The 13,295-nt window shown below is 45.8% G+C and overlaps 1 protein-coding gene across 2 annotated transcripts; it reads left to right on the forward strand.

Annotated features, from left to right (window-relative positions):
• The first annotated feature begins 846 nt into the window (after window positions 1-846).
• On the forward strand, window positions 847-12,804 carry MSL1 (MSL complex subunit 1). Of its 2 annotated transcripts, XM_041725862.1 has the most exons (9): window positions 847-1,614; window positions 4,076-4,299; window positions 5,348-5,730; window positions 7,633-7,680; window positions 8,137-8,201; window positions 8,834-8,901; window positions 9,330-9,454; window positions 9,623-9,695; window positions 10,277-12,804. In XM_041725862.1, the coding sequence occupies exons 1-9, from the start codon at window positions 847-849 to the stop codon at window positions 10,365-10,367; spliced, it is 1,845 nt and encodes a 614-aa protein (XP_041581796.1). In that variant the 3' UTR covers window positions 10,368-12,804. The 2 variants fall into 2 exon arrangements, with proteins under 2 accessions (XP_041581796.1, XP_041581797.1); XM_041725863.1 differs by lacking the exon at window positions 7,633-7,680.
• Window positions 12,805-13,295: the final 491 nt, after the last annotated feature.

The following is a 13,295-nucleotide window of genomic DNA, read 5'->3' on the forward strand; positions in this document are numbered from 1 at the left end:
CGCCCCTCCCTCGGCAGCCCACCTTCACCCCGCTCCTCGGCGGGCTTCCCGGTCCTCGCCCCTCAGCCCCGGCCTCCCCTCGGCGGCCCCGCGGCCCCCTCCCCGCCCCCTCGAGGCGGCGGCGGCGGCCCCTTTCACAATAGCGCGGCCCGCCTCCCTCCTCTCCGCTCCCGGTTCGCTCCCGCCCGCTCCCCGCCCGGCGCATGCGCCCTCCGGTCGGTGGCGGCTGCGGCGGTGGCGGCTGCGAGCGGCTCCGTTTTTTTAAAGGGAAACGCTGAGGCGCCGGGGGTGACTGTGGGGGAGGGGGACCCCGAGCCGCGGAGACCCCCCGGGGGAGGCGACAGACCCCCTCCCGGAGTAGGAGGGCTTTGGGCGGACCCATCCCTCCCACCCCCTCCGGAGGAGGAGCGGGGGGAAAATGGAGGCTCGGGGCGGCTGAGGCGAGCTCCGGGGCGGGGGGCCGGGGCGGGGAAGGGGGGGTGTGGGGTGGGGAGACGAGGCGGGCCCGGCCGGGCCAGGGGGGGCCGAAGCGAGCTCCGGGGATGAGCTCGGGGGCGGCTGGGTGCGAGCTCCTGCCTCTGAGGCGAAGGCGGCGGCGGCGGCAGCAGAGGCGGCGGCGAGGCCCCCATGGGCCGGCGGCGGGCCTCAGCCGCGGCCTCCACTTGTCCGCACGCCGGCGGGATGGCGCCCGGGCCCCGGAGGAGCCGCGCTAGCCGAGGCCTGCTGCCGCGCTGCTGAGGCGAGCCCGCCAAACTCCCCTCCCCCTCCTCCGTCCTCGACCCCCCGCACCTCGCCCCTTCCCCACCCCCTCCTCCGTCTCGGTCCCCGGCGCCGCTCCGGACCACTATGACCATGAGATCCGCAGTGTTCAAGGCGGCCGCGGCCCCTGCCGGCGGCAACCCTGAGCAGCGACTGGACTACGAGCGGGCTGCGGCGCTGGGCGGGCCTGAGGACGAGCCCGGGGCGGCCGAAGCCCACTTCCTCCCCCGGCACCGTAAGCTCAAGGAGCCGGGGCCCCCGCTGGCCTCCTCCCAGGGCGGGAGCCCCGCGCCCTCCCCGGCCGGCTGCGGCGGCAAGGGCCGCGGCTTGTTGCTCCCGGCCGGGGCGGCCCCCGGGCAGCAGGAAGAGAGCTGGGGCGGCTCGGTGCCCTTGCCTTGTCCGCCCCCGGCCACCAAACAAGCCGGCATTGGGGGGGAGCCAGCGGCCGCGGGCGCCGGCTGCAGTCCCCGACCCAAGTATCAGGCGGTGCTGCCCATTCAGACGGGCTCTCTCGTGGCGGCGGCCAAAGAGCCTACGCCCTGGGCTGGGGACAAGGGTGGGGCGGCTCCCCCAGCTGCCACCGCCTCGGACCCGGCGGGACCCCCACCACTACCTCTGCCGGGGCCGCCACCCCTCGCGCCCACCGCCGCCGCCGGGACCCTGGCGGCCAGCGAGGGCAGATGGAAGAGTATGAGGAAGAGCCCTCTCGGGGGTGGCGGCGGCTCGGGAGCCTCCAGTCAGGCCGCCTGCCTCAAACAGATCCTTCTGCTGCAATTGGACCTCATCGAACAGCAGCAGCAGCAGCTGCAGGCCAAGGAAAAGGAGATCGAGGAGCTGAAGTCGGAGAGAGACACGGTACGGGACGGGTTAATCTGCGTTCGGGACGAAGAACGAGTTGTGCGCATGCTCGGGGGAAGGGGGCTGTAGGAGGTTAAGGTATCCCTTGGTTAGGGGTAAGGAGATTGGCCACCAGCAAAGAGTATCTTAAGTGTCGGGTCCTTGGGAACCAGGCTCACAGACACGTTGGGTTGGAGGGAAGGGTTAAAGGGCAGCCTCCTAGGGGGAGGGGGAGGGGAGGTTTCGGGTGCCAAGGGGTTAATTTAAAATGACAGCCCTAGACTTGTGGGAAAGACGTTGAGAGTGGGAAAAGACCTGATTTGTGAAGGGTTGACTATGCAAAGGTGGGATGCATATGTGGTGGCTTTGTGGAAGGGGTTAAATGAAAGAGCTTTTGCGTTAGAAATGCATTCTTAGAGGAGAGGGACAGAGCAGCTGTTGCACTGCTCTAGCATCTTTAGATAGGGCAAGTAGGCCTTTTATTTGGCAGAGAGGTAGAGGTGATTCACAGTGGAATCCTATTTTAGTTTTCTTAAATGATATGAAGAGAATCACTGCTTTTGATTCCAGACAGTTTTTAATAAGAATCTGAGTTATAAAACATGACCCACTGACCAGCTCCCTTGTATATAAGCATGCTGTATAAGGACTGGTAGATTTGAAGGCATCAGGGGAAAGTTAATTAAATGTATCAAATACACCCCCCTCCCCCCAAAAAATCCCTATTTTAGGATCTTGAAATAGGGCAGTAATTTCTTATTTCTTTGTACTTCTGAGGAACATGACTGTATAGGCTTGTTACTGCAGCATTAGCCAAGAGCACCTTATGCATTAAAACATACTCTTTCAGATATCAGGAAAGCTGTGTGTGTGTGTATGTGTGTGGGGGGTATTACTGTGCTAGCATACCTTACAGCTGCCTAAAAATAAACATGGTTTCTACAATTGTTGTGTTCAGGCTGCAGCAGTCTCTGTCTCTCTCTCTCTTTCTCTCTCTCTCTCTCTCTCTCCCTGGCGTTGTGTGCGCCAAGGGCTGAGCAACGGAGCAGAGGGCTATTCATTTTGTTTGCTTTACAAATGAATCACATCAGGCATCGGCTGTTTTATTGGAGAATGCATTCTGCAAGGTGGAATGGGAGCTGGGGCAGGTCTCATCAAAATATCTCATGGTGTTGATTTGTGGAAGTTACTCAACATGGAGGTGGCACTGCTCAGCTACTGTACTGCAGTCTAGGGGTGTGATGGTACTGTAATTACAACACATCATATCCATACATGGGGGGGGGGGGAGGCGGGAAGAGAAGGACCAGTGGAGGAGAAGAAATCAAGGAAATGTAACCCACAAACCATGGTTAAGTATTGTTAAGGCTGTGAATCAAAACAGAAGATGAAATGAGAGTATGGCTGACAGGGGGGGCTCTCTGCTGATTGTGGAGGTTTATGCTCAGTTCCTAAGGTAATGGCCCCTTTGCAGACTTTCCTAGGGAGGAAAAGTGGGGTGAGATAAGGATAGAGTATCAGTCTGAACTTGGCATTCACTGTTTTGTTGTGTATTGCAGTCTTAGCGTTGCTTAAGCTTGTTTCTCTTATTCCAGTTGTTGTTTGGCCTCTACTGAAATCTCTGCAGCCAAGTAGATATAATGAAGACAACGTTGATATTGCTATCTACCCAAATGAAATTCTTACTACATTGTTTTACTTGGTGTAGTTGGCACTTTTCTCAGAACATTTTAATGTGGAGTTTTCATTGATAATAGACGTCCATTTTCTGTTTGATTATGTAGTTCTCCTTTAATTAAAGTTAAAAGACTATGAATTAATATTTAGATAAAAGTAGATTTTTCTCGTTTTCTTAAATGCAAAGGAATTTGCATATTTCATGATCAATGGGATTATGGGTACTGGTTACTGTTATAATTCTTCCAAATTGAGTGTTCATTGTTTAAATGCCCTGCACACCCCTTTCAAGTAACACTGCAATCCCTTGTGGCACTGTGACTGTGAGCTTTTAATTCCTTCTCAATATACTGTTTGGACTTTGCCCCCGTGTATAGCATTTTGGAGTGAAAGAGAGGATAGGATTTAGAGAAACTTAGGGCCTGCTAAAAGAACATAAGGTTAATTCTGGAAACTCCCAAACTGACTTGGAGCCACATGGTTAGCAGCAGCAGAGACCATGCCATTTGAAAGGCATGTTGTAGCCCCTCCCAGAGAAGAGAATCTTCTTTCAAAAGAATGAACTACAAATTCTCCCATGTTCCTCCTCAACTAGGTTAGCCCTAAAATTAAGCAGAGTACCTTGCTTTCTCTATTACGTTTAAGGAAAACTATTCAGATGGATGGCTGTCTATTAGAAAGAAATTGAATTGCTGTGGTCCATGGAAAGAGGCAGAAGACCATACTGATGCCTAAATGGGGCTAAGTACCTGGGTGTAATTTTTTGTGTTTTAAGTCTGCATTTTGGCACTCTCTCTTTTAGCTCCTTGCTCGGATTGAACGTATGGAAAGGCGGATGCAGCTGGTAAAGAAGGATAACGAGAAAGAAAGGCACAAGCTGTTTCAGGGCTATGAAACTGAAGAAAGAGAGGAAACGGAGCTATCCGAGAAAATTAAACTGGAGTGCCAGCCGGAGCTTTCCGAGACATCCCAGACTCTGCCTTCCAAGCCTTTCTCTTGTGGGCGGAGTGGAAAGGGACACAAAAGGTGTGCTAATAACTTTGTTATGCTGTCTGGACATGATGAGGACATGTGTTTCCAGTGACTGAGAGTAGGGAATTGGGATTTATGAATTAGTTTTAATACAGCCATATCCTGAATTATGAGGTCTTCCATGCTGAGAAACTATCTTGAAATGTTCTTGTAGGTTATAAAAATCTGTTAGGAACATTGTGGTCATTACAGAATGTAGAGTACATCACATCATAAAGAGAATGGGCAGCAAATGTGACAGCTGATCTTCTTAAAGAAAACTATAGCAGTTCACGTCAAGTTAGGAAGTGTTAAATTCCTTCATTGTGTTAAGTAGTATTGGACAAAGAAGTGAGATCTAATTGTCCTTGGACCCAAAGACAGTAGTCAGTCTATAGCTATAAAGGTGGCATAAATTTTGCAAACTTGGAATTCAACTGCAACAAAACATACAAACGTAGACAACAGTGATATAAATTAAGTTTTACAAGATTCAGACACATTAAAGATTATTCTGAGGTAGACTAGTAAAGCTCTTAAGGAGGAGATGGATCTTGAAAAAGAAGTTTAGAATTTAGGTTGGTAAAAAGGAAAGGAGGTGGCATTCTAGGAATGGGAGTTGGGGGAGGAGATTGGTGGGAGAAGGAAAGCCAGCAGATAGCAAGAAAAAAGAAGTAGAGATTATAATTAACATGGTTTAGAATTGGGGAAAAAAATAAGAGACTGGGCTCTGGTTGAGAGGAATGACATAGGCCACAGAGTAGTGGCACCTCATGTTAGCTAAAGGGTCTTGAATAAAATAGGAACCTTTTTAGATTTAGTAGACAATAAGATACTATTAGAGATTCTTAACCATGGAAACTCACTTGTTCAATAAACACTTAACTGAGAGCCTGTTATACTGGTAAGCATGAGATTGTTCTTGCTTGTGACTGCCAACTGAGCCAGATGTTGAGATATTTAGATACCTGAACGTGTTTATTCTCTTGCCCCCAAATGTAATCAAATTAGATTTTATTCAAGAGTCAATACATTTTATAATGTTTTCTTCCCTATCTAATAGGAAATCCCCATTTGGAAGTACAGAAAGAAAGATTCCTGTTAAAAAGCTGGCTCCTGAATTTTCAAAAGTCAAAACAAAAACTCCTAAGCACTCTCCCATTAAAGAGGAACCCTGTGGTTCCTTATCTGAAACTGTTTGTAAACGTGAATTGAGGAGCCAAGAAACTCCAGAAAAGCCCCGGTCTTCAGTGGACACCCCGCCAAGACTCTCCACTCCCCAGAAGGGACCCAGCACCCACCCCAAGGAGAAAGCCTTCTCAAGTGAGATAGAAGATTTGCCGTACCTTTCCACCACAGAAATGTATTTGTGTCGTTGGCACCAGCCTCCCCCATCACCGTTACCATTACGGGAATCCTCTCCAAAGAAGGAGGAGACTGTAGCAAGTAAGGCATAGAGAACACTTGCTCTTATACCCTAGTGGTGGCGGTCAAGCTAACAAGTGTGAAAATGCCCTTGGCATTTTTAAAAAAGTGCAATCAATAAAGCAGAGTTCTGTCAAGAATGAGTAAGTTAACAGCCAGAGACAGACACTGTGCAGGCATTGCAAATAGATGGAATTACAGCAAAATGTGCTCAATGTATTTGCCTGCTTACACCACTGGGAGATGTGTTTGCCAGTAAGTTGCTCATCACAAGAGCACCAGACTTGGGGGTGTAATCTCCGGCAACTTGCATGCCCTCTGAAAGAAGGGTTTTCTGTGCTGTGAAATGCATAGAACTTATACTTTGCCATGCACGACTGTTCCTGCAATTGATATTGTGTGAAACCTGGGAGGGTGGTCTTTGGGTGTTCTCAGGGGCCAATGGTAATTTTTCGGTTGGGGAGCCAGCTTGGGGTGGGGAATTTCACCTGGGCCTCCGCTCTTTAACTATATAAACATTTATCTGTATCTCTATGTCCCGGTCTGGGGGGCAGGAGGAATCTGCCAAAGACCCAACAGTCTTACTTTATCTCACTATACTTCACAAAGGTTCTAAATGTGAAGAGTTTACTTGGATTGCAGTAGCCCATTGGTTGTTCATATATTTAAATAAAATGGTCTACAAACTATTTTTCAAACAATAAGGACTATCTTGGGATATCTGAGCTGCTTGGGGAGGGTGTGGGATGTGGGACCTTGGTCTTCATTCCCTTTTTTTTCTTCATGGCTTCCACACAGAGATGCTCCCCTATCTCCTACATCAACCAGTAACTGCAAGGTGCCTTCAATTGTGTAATGTTAGTCGGTGACGGTCACTGCGGGTACTTCGGGGTGATGGTGGGAGAAGCCTTCTTGAATAGAGCCACAGCCCCGAGTTTCTACCACTGTGTCTTGCCCTAGCAGGAATGGGGATGGGAATCCATTCCAATAAGACAAGAGCATTCTCCAGGCTTTGTTTGGCTGTTCTGGTGAAAAAATTAAGTGGGGAAGATAGATTACTCTTCTTAACTATCTAAAATTCATTAGGCCTCACACTTGAGTACATGAGCTAGACCAGGATCCTGATCTAGGTTCAGGTTTTTTGTTGGTTCAGTCAGTTGAACAGGTTCATCCTTAATGGTTAACCTTCTTGCTGCCATGGCAATGCTGTGTAACAACTTAAGAGAAACCATGAAGCAACTTCCCATCCGGGATTGGGAAATGGCTTGGTCCAGAGCTGTTCTGTTTGACTGGCTGTTTTGAAAACCCTCTCTGCCCTAGTACAGAAAATTTCAAACACCTCTGAGATTGTGGGGGCATAGCAGTACAGAAAGAGTCTGACTGGGGGGATCCCGGCCCTTTGAGGAGCCTGAGTTGTGAATAAATGTGTGAATCCTTATCCTATCTCAAGAGGAAGCTCAATGGCTTGTTCTAAGGAAGCCAAAGTCTTTGTGCATGTTGTTCAGGCTGGACCAGCAAGGTAGTTTGTTTGGAGGGAGGAGGGAGCTGTTTAAGAAGACTACATATGTAAGTTTTGAGAACACTGATCTTTTATTTGAAAAATAGGGTCAACTTTTACTCACCTGCCATGTTCTGAGTTTAAGGTTTGATATCCTTGGCCATCAACTGTTGCAGGGAAACCACCCTAAATAATGAAGAAAAGAAGTCGTCTCAGTGTAAAAAAAAAAGTGGTGGGCTTATTTTCTTTTCTTTTGTCTGTTGTTCCCTCTTCCCCTCCCCCAGAGAGAAATTCTCAAAAGAACAACTCAAAAAAACCAAAATGGCTTCCTAGTGAGAACTTCAGTGATGATCCTTTCCTCCATTTTGGGTATGGGCTTTTTTTCTTTTTACACTGAGATGATTCTTCTTTCCTGCATTATTTAGGGTGTCTGATGCCATCAAGTGTTGCAGGAGAAACTTCAGTCTTGGCTGGTGAGTAGAATAGGAATTGTGCTGGCTGGGCCTGGGGTGGGGGTTGGTGGGATGGTGGATGGTTGGGAGCTGCATTCCCCATCAGTTGGATGTGGGAGAGTGAGATTCCTCGGTGTATGATTACACTATAGACTTCCAAATGACTACAAATTTCAGTTGTTTTTCAGGAACTGCAATAGCATCCATTATATGAATTGTCAGGTATTGGCTTAGGGTTTTTTGTGATCCTGTGTCTGGCAGACTGCAATGGCATTTTAGGTTCTTTTATACCATAGCGAGGACACTGAATATGGCTTCAGGCGAGGCCATAGAATGGATTCCTATCACTTGGTAACTTTGTCCTATCTGGGGAGAGACCTCTTGTCCTAGTGAATTATAGGAGGGTTGTGTGACTTTGGATTTAAGGGTGGTTCCACCCCTCCTCCCTTTCTTTTTCTTTCTTTTTTTTTTTTCCAGTTCCTTCTTGGAGGGACCACTCAGTAGAGCCTCTAAGGGACCCAAATCCTTCAGACCTTTTGGAGGTAGGTACCCAAGACCCGTCAGTAGAGGGGAGTGATGGACAGAGTAGAAATGGAGGTTTAACTTGAATGTGTCATAGTAACTGGATGGATGAGTTAAATAACTCTAAAGCCAGAAGGGAACTTGAACAATTACCTAGCCCAACTCTTTTGTTTATATAGAAGAGAAAACTGAGTTTCAGAGTGGCTAAATGATCTGTTCAAAAAGAAATAGGGAGCGTTCAAAACAAAATGAGATTTCCTGCTAAGTAAAAAAGTTAGCATGTGCTACTCAGCAGCAAAATTATATATTCCAAACTCATTTGACTCTTAAAATTGAGACTCTGGCAAAGCATGGAGGTAGAGAGGGTTTATGGCATTTTTAGGGGTTGTTTCAGTTTGACATGATTTTCACGTTGGAAACTTAAGGAAATAATTTTAAAATTTGGACAGTCTACAAGGGTGGGTGTGGGAAGAAGAGTACGTGTGTTTTGTTGATTCTGTTACCAGGAGGTTCCCATGACATCTATAGAACTCACAGACTCAGGTGGGATCTACAGGGAAAAGATTTTACATTCCTGGAAGCTGGAAATGAGTTCGTATATACATGTGTCACGTGGTAATAAATAGTTTATCAGCTGCTGTTCTTTACGCAGAACCTGGATGACAGTGTGTTTTCGAAGCGGCATGCAAAACTGGAGCTGGATGAGAAGAGAAGGAAAAGGTGAGGCTAGAGAAACCATCCTGGAACAACTGAGCCCTAGGACCCTGACCTCTCTCGCCTATGCTGTGAAAAGTCCTGGAGCGCTATACACTCTTAAATTACTGCCATCCCAATTGGTTGAGTAGCTTAGTTTGAATTGGTAGTTGTAAGTAAAAATGTTTGGCTTCTTTTTCTTTGTGTATGGTCTTCCTCATTTCCACTGTCTGTGGAACATCAGCACATGATTTGGACTGCTAGACCTAAACAGCTCTTTCCTGACCAGGCAGACAGTTCACTTTACCATCCCCGACCTCCCCACCCCATTGAAAAGACTCAGCACAGGTCTCCCTAGTGTCTGGATTGTGTTAGTTGCTTTTATAGAGCAAGTTTTCAGTAATACTGGGTTTGTTTGTTTGTTTTGTTTTGTTTGTCTGGTTTATTTTTCCTAGATGGGATATTCAGAGGATCAGGGAACAAAGAATTTTACAACGACTGCAGCTCAGAATGTATAAAAAGAAAGGAATTCAGGAATCTGAGCCTGAGGTTACCTCATTTTTCCCTGAGCCAGATGATGGTAAGTTTTGTCTATCTAAGAGAGTAGGTTTTTCGAAGAAGAAAAAGGGTGCAAGGCTCCAGGGTACAACCTGCTCTGAATGAGTGAACAGCATTTTGGAGCAGGTGTAGTTGCTAGACATTTCCCCTCTGTGTTACTAATAAAGTCCCATTTGGCTTTTTTCCATAGTTGAAAGTTTGATGATTACCCCCTTCTTGCCTGTTGTAGCATTTGGACGACCATTACCCAAATTAACTCCACAGTAAGTATAAAGGTGTTTTTTTCCCCTCTCTCCTCTCTCAGGTAGCCTGTATTTTTTTTTTTTAAGATTTTATTTATTTATTCATGAGAGACACAGGGGGGCAGGGGGCAGAGACACAGGCAGAGGGAGAAGCAGGCTCCATGCAGGGAGCCCAACGTGGGACTCGATCCCGGGACTCCAGGATCATGCCCTGGACTGAAGGCAGCGCTAAACCGCTGAGCCACCCAGGCTGCCCTGGCCTGTACTTTAACCTCATGAAAGCCTAGATATAAGGTGGAACAGGTAGCTTAGGCCATGGCTCTTGGACAGAAGTGAAGCTATCTGGGCAACTGGCTCTTGTAGTGATAAAATAATTAAAAGGATTGCTTTTTGAGTTAGAAATATATTATTTAGTCACTTTAATAGCACACTGTTTCTCTGGCTTTGAGACAAGAAGGACATTTCAAATTTGGAACTTGGGAGTCAGGGTTAGGGGTGGTGAGGGGCATAATAACTTTTTTAGAGTTAATCTTTTGTCCACACTGAATCCCTTCTAGTCTTCCAAGTTGATTTCCTAACCCTTTTTTTTTTTTTTTTGCCAGGAATTTTGAGCTGCCCTGGTTGGATGAGCGTAGCCGATGCAGGCTGGAGATCCAGAAGAAGCAAACACCTCACCGGACGTGTAGGAAATAGCTGGGCTGGCAAGAACCTTCTGTCTTCAGATAGTTGTAGCATGCCATTCCCAGAGAATGGCAGAGACCTGTATATGTGACCTATGTCCTCATGTATGTTATCATTCGCTGATAATGCCCTTCCATACTCCCTTGATCTTGGTTTTGTTTTCATCACTCTGATTTCACAAAAACTCTTTCATTGGGCTAATTGTGAATTATGGAGGGTGATTGGGATTTCTTTTCCTTTTTTGGGGAAATGAGCTCTCAAGCTAAATCTATAGGATGGCAGATTCAGAAGCCTCAAGTGTCTGCTTCTATACATTTGCCTATGTTAAAGCGGTAAAAGGGCTGTCTTCGTTAGACTTGTGGAAGATGAAGCAACCCCTGCCTTTAGAGCTGTGCCTGCATGGCACTCTTCTCACCCTGGTATACCCTTCCTTATAGATTGAGTATAGTGGTGTTTACCCTAAAACAAAACAAACAAAAAAACCTCACCATGAGCTTAAGGACCAGATGAGGAATAACAAGTGAAGTGATGAAGCAAGTCATCTTCACAGGGTAGAAAAGAGATTAAAAAGTTGGCTGATGTTCTCTTAAAACTATTCTGTAATACAGCCGTGTGGGAAGTGGTGTTTGGCTGTGATTATTTTCTTAGTTAATGGATAACTGAATTTCTTCCCCTACTCCTTAAGAAAAGAGAATGGGGATGGTTAGTTTTGGGCAAGTTATGACTCTAAACAAAAGCAGTTGACATTTGAGGATGGCATGTCAGAGCCTGTATAGATGTTCTTGTGTCACATCACTTCTCAAGTATTCCTTAGTTGGGCTCTATTCTTTTAGCTGAGCTCTTGGTGGTGGGATAGAGATTTAGGGAAGGTGGGGGGAGTGTATGTGGAAATATGTGCTTCCTTTGGCTGGCAAATGTCTACATCTTGGAAACAAACAGATGTACCTAATGAGCTTCTCCATTCACTTTGTAAAAATAGATTTGTATGTGTATCATCTTGGTCTCCTTTCCCCCCATTTTGTTAAAAAAAAAAATTCAGGACAGCACTCCAGGCCACTTTGGTCTCAGTGTAAGATCCCTGTAACTATCTGGAAGGAAAATAGAGCCAAGACCTCTGGTCTTAAATATATAGGAAATGCCTTTGTTTAGTCTTTATGACTATGGTGTGAAAACAAGTAGGGGTCTAATCTCCTAGAAGGTAGGGGCTTTTATCCTTGAAGAGAATATGTCCCCAGATTATTAGCACTTTTAGAGGAGAAGCCAAGGTATGTAGGGTGTGTGGCCGGCCCATCAATGGAGCATGAGAAAATGGGGATACCATTGTGGGAAGAAAAGAAAAGTTCCTCAGGGGCCTCCCACTGCTAAAGATTTTTGTGACATGTTGATCTGTGCTCCCTGGGTTTGACTTTTAAAGGAATTATTCCGGCAGCACATGTAGTATTCTTGGATGATCTTGCTGCTTTTATTTCTCCTTGTGTGTGTGTGTGTGTGTGTGTGTGTGTGTGTGTGTGGCTATGGGTTTTCATTTGTAACTCCATCTGCTTAGGAGAGTGGGCTCTCCACAAGGGAACCTGCTGTGAACTTCATTGCAGCAAGAGTGTAGAGAGAAATAGGACTTATTCCACTAGGGGCTCTCATCTCACACCTTAAGGGGAGGAAAGAGATTTCTAGAAAAACTGGGCCAGATTTTCTTTGTTCTCCATCATTTTAATATGGTAAGCTGTTTGGCTTTCCTACTCTGACCTATGTTATGTTCCTTTATAATGTGCCCAAGAAGAAAAAAACCAATCAGTGTCTCTTTACGTTGTTCCTTGATTCCTCTGTTTCTTCTTGGTTTTCAGCATTTGTCGGATTCCTAATTTGGATATGGGTTAGCAAATTAAATCTTTGTGTTTGTGCCCTATCCAGGAAGCTCCCCAGATTCTGAACTTGAGCTAGACTAAGAGGAATCCATGAGGTGCTATCTGGCCAGACATAAGTGGATTCTATTTCCTTGGTTCTCCCTCTACCTAGGACCGCTCATTTTATTGTCCCCTCTTCTAGATCAGTTCTCCTTTGATTTGGATGCATTGAGGTTTTTTGAGGAGGTTGGAGAGATTAGCAAAGTCCCAAGAGCGAAATTACAGTGTGATAGAGTGTGGGGGGAAAATTAGTCTTATTTTTTCCCTACATGGGATACAACACTGTGAAATTCAATCTTCAACAAAGGCCCTGCAATTCTCCTAAAACATAGTTCTTTGTTTCTTTCTTTAACAAAGTTTAAGCTAGTGTTAATAAATTAAAAAGAAAAATTGCTTGTCTGTCCACTTCAGCTTTGTTTTATGCCCATTTCATATTGTTGTCTGTGTTGTAATTCATACTTTTGATACCATTTCTGATGTGTAAAATTGGTTGTCTTGTAAATATCTTATAAAGAGTTCAATTGTAAATAAACTATTGTGGCTGTTAATTTTTGAACTTCCGCTTCAATTTATTAGATATATTGGGAAGCATTAAACAGTTCTGGTAGATATTGAAAGATTAAAAATAGAAATCTATTTTTACAAAATAGAAAAATACATCATTTTCTCTTTTATTTGTGTATGAACACAACATGTTTTTCATCCCTTTGTTCTGTGTTCTCCTTTACACCTATGGTGAGTGGCAACTTTAAAAACAAGATTCTAGGATAGGATACTTGGTGCCTGGTGTCTAAATGAATAAAGCCTCCTAATTGAAAAGACCTTAGAGGTCATCTAGTCTGACCCCTAATGCATGATTTTCCCCTTGACAGCATTCCAGACAAATGAAGTCCAGCTTCTGCTTCAACATTTCTTTTTTTCTATGCATGTTTTCCTAAATGTTAGAAAGTCCTTCCTCACTGGTAAAATCTAACTTGTAATTCCAACCCATTGGTTCTTGGTTTGCCTTCCAGGGTGATGAAAAAGAATCAATTCTTCC

The sequence above is a fragment of the Vulpes lagopus genome, chromosome 12 (assembly GCF_018345385.1).
Source record: "Vulpes lagopus strain Blue_001 chromosome 12, ASM1834538v1, whole genome shotgun sequence".
Classification (NCBI taxonomy): domain Eukaryota; kingdom Metazoa; phylum Chordata; class Mammalia; order Carnivora; family Canidae; genus Vulpes; species Vulpes lagopus.

Coding starts and splice junctions, on each gene's coding strand:
- MSL1 (XM_041725862.1), top strand. CDS start 847: ATGACCATGAGATCCGCAGTGTTCAAGGCGGCCGCGGCCCCTGCCGGC. Junction 7,681..8,136: donor AGAAACTTCAGTCTTGGCTG/GTGAGTAGAATA, acceptor TTTTTTTTCCAG/TTCCTTCTTGGAGGGACCAC. Junction 8,202..8,833: donor ATCCTTCAGACCTTTTGGAG/GTAGGTACCCAA, acceptor TTCTTTACGCAG/AACCTGGATGACAGTGTGTT.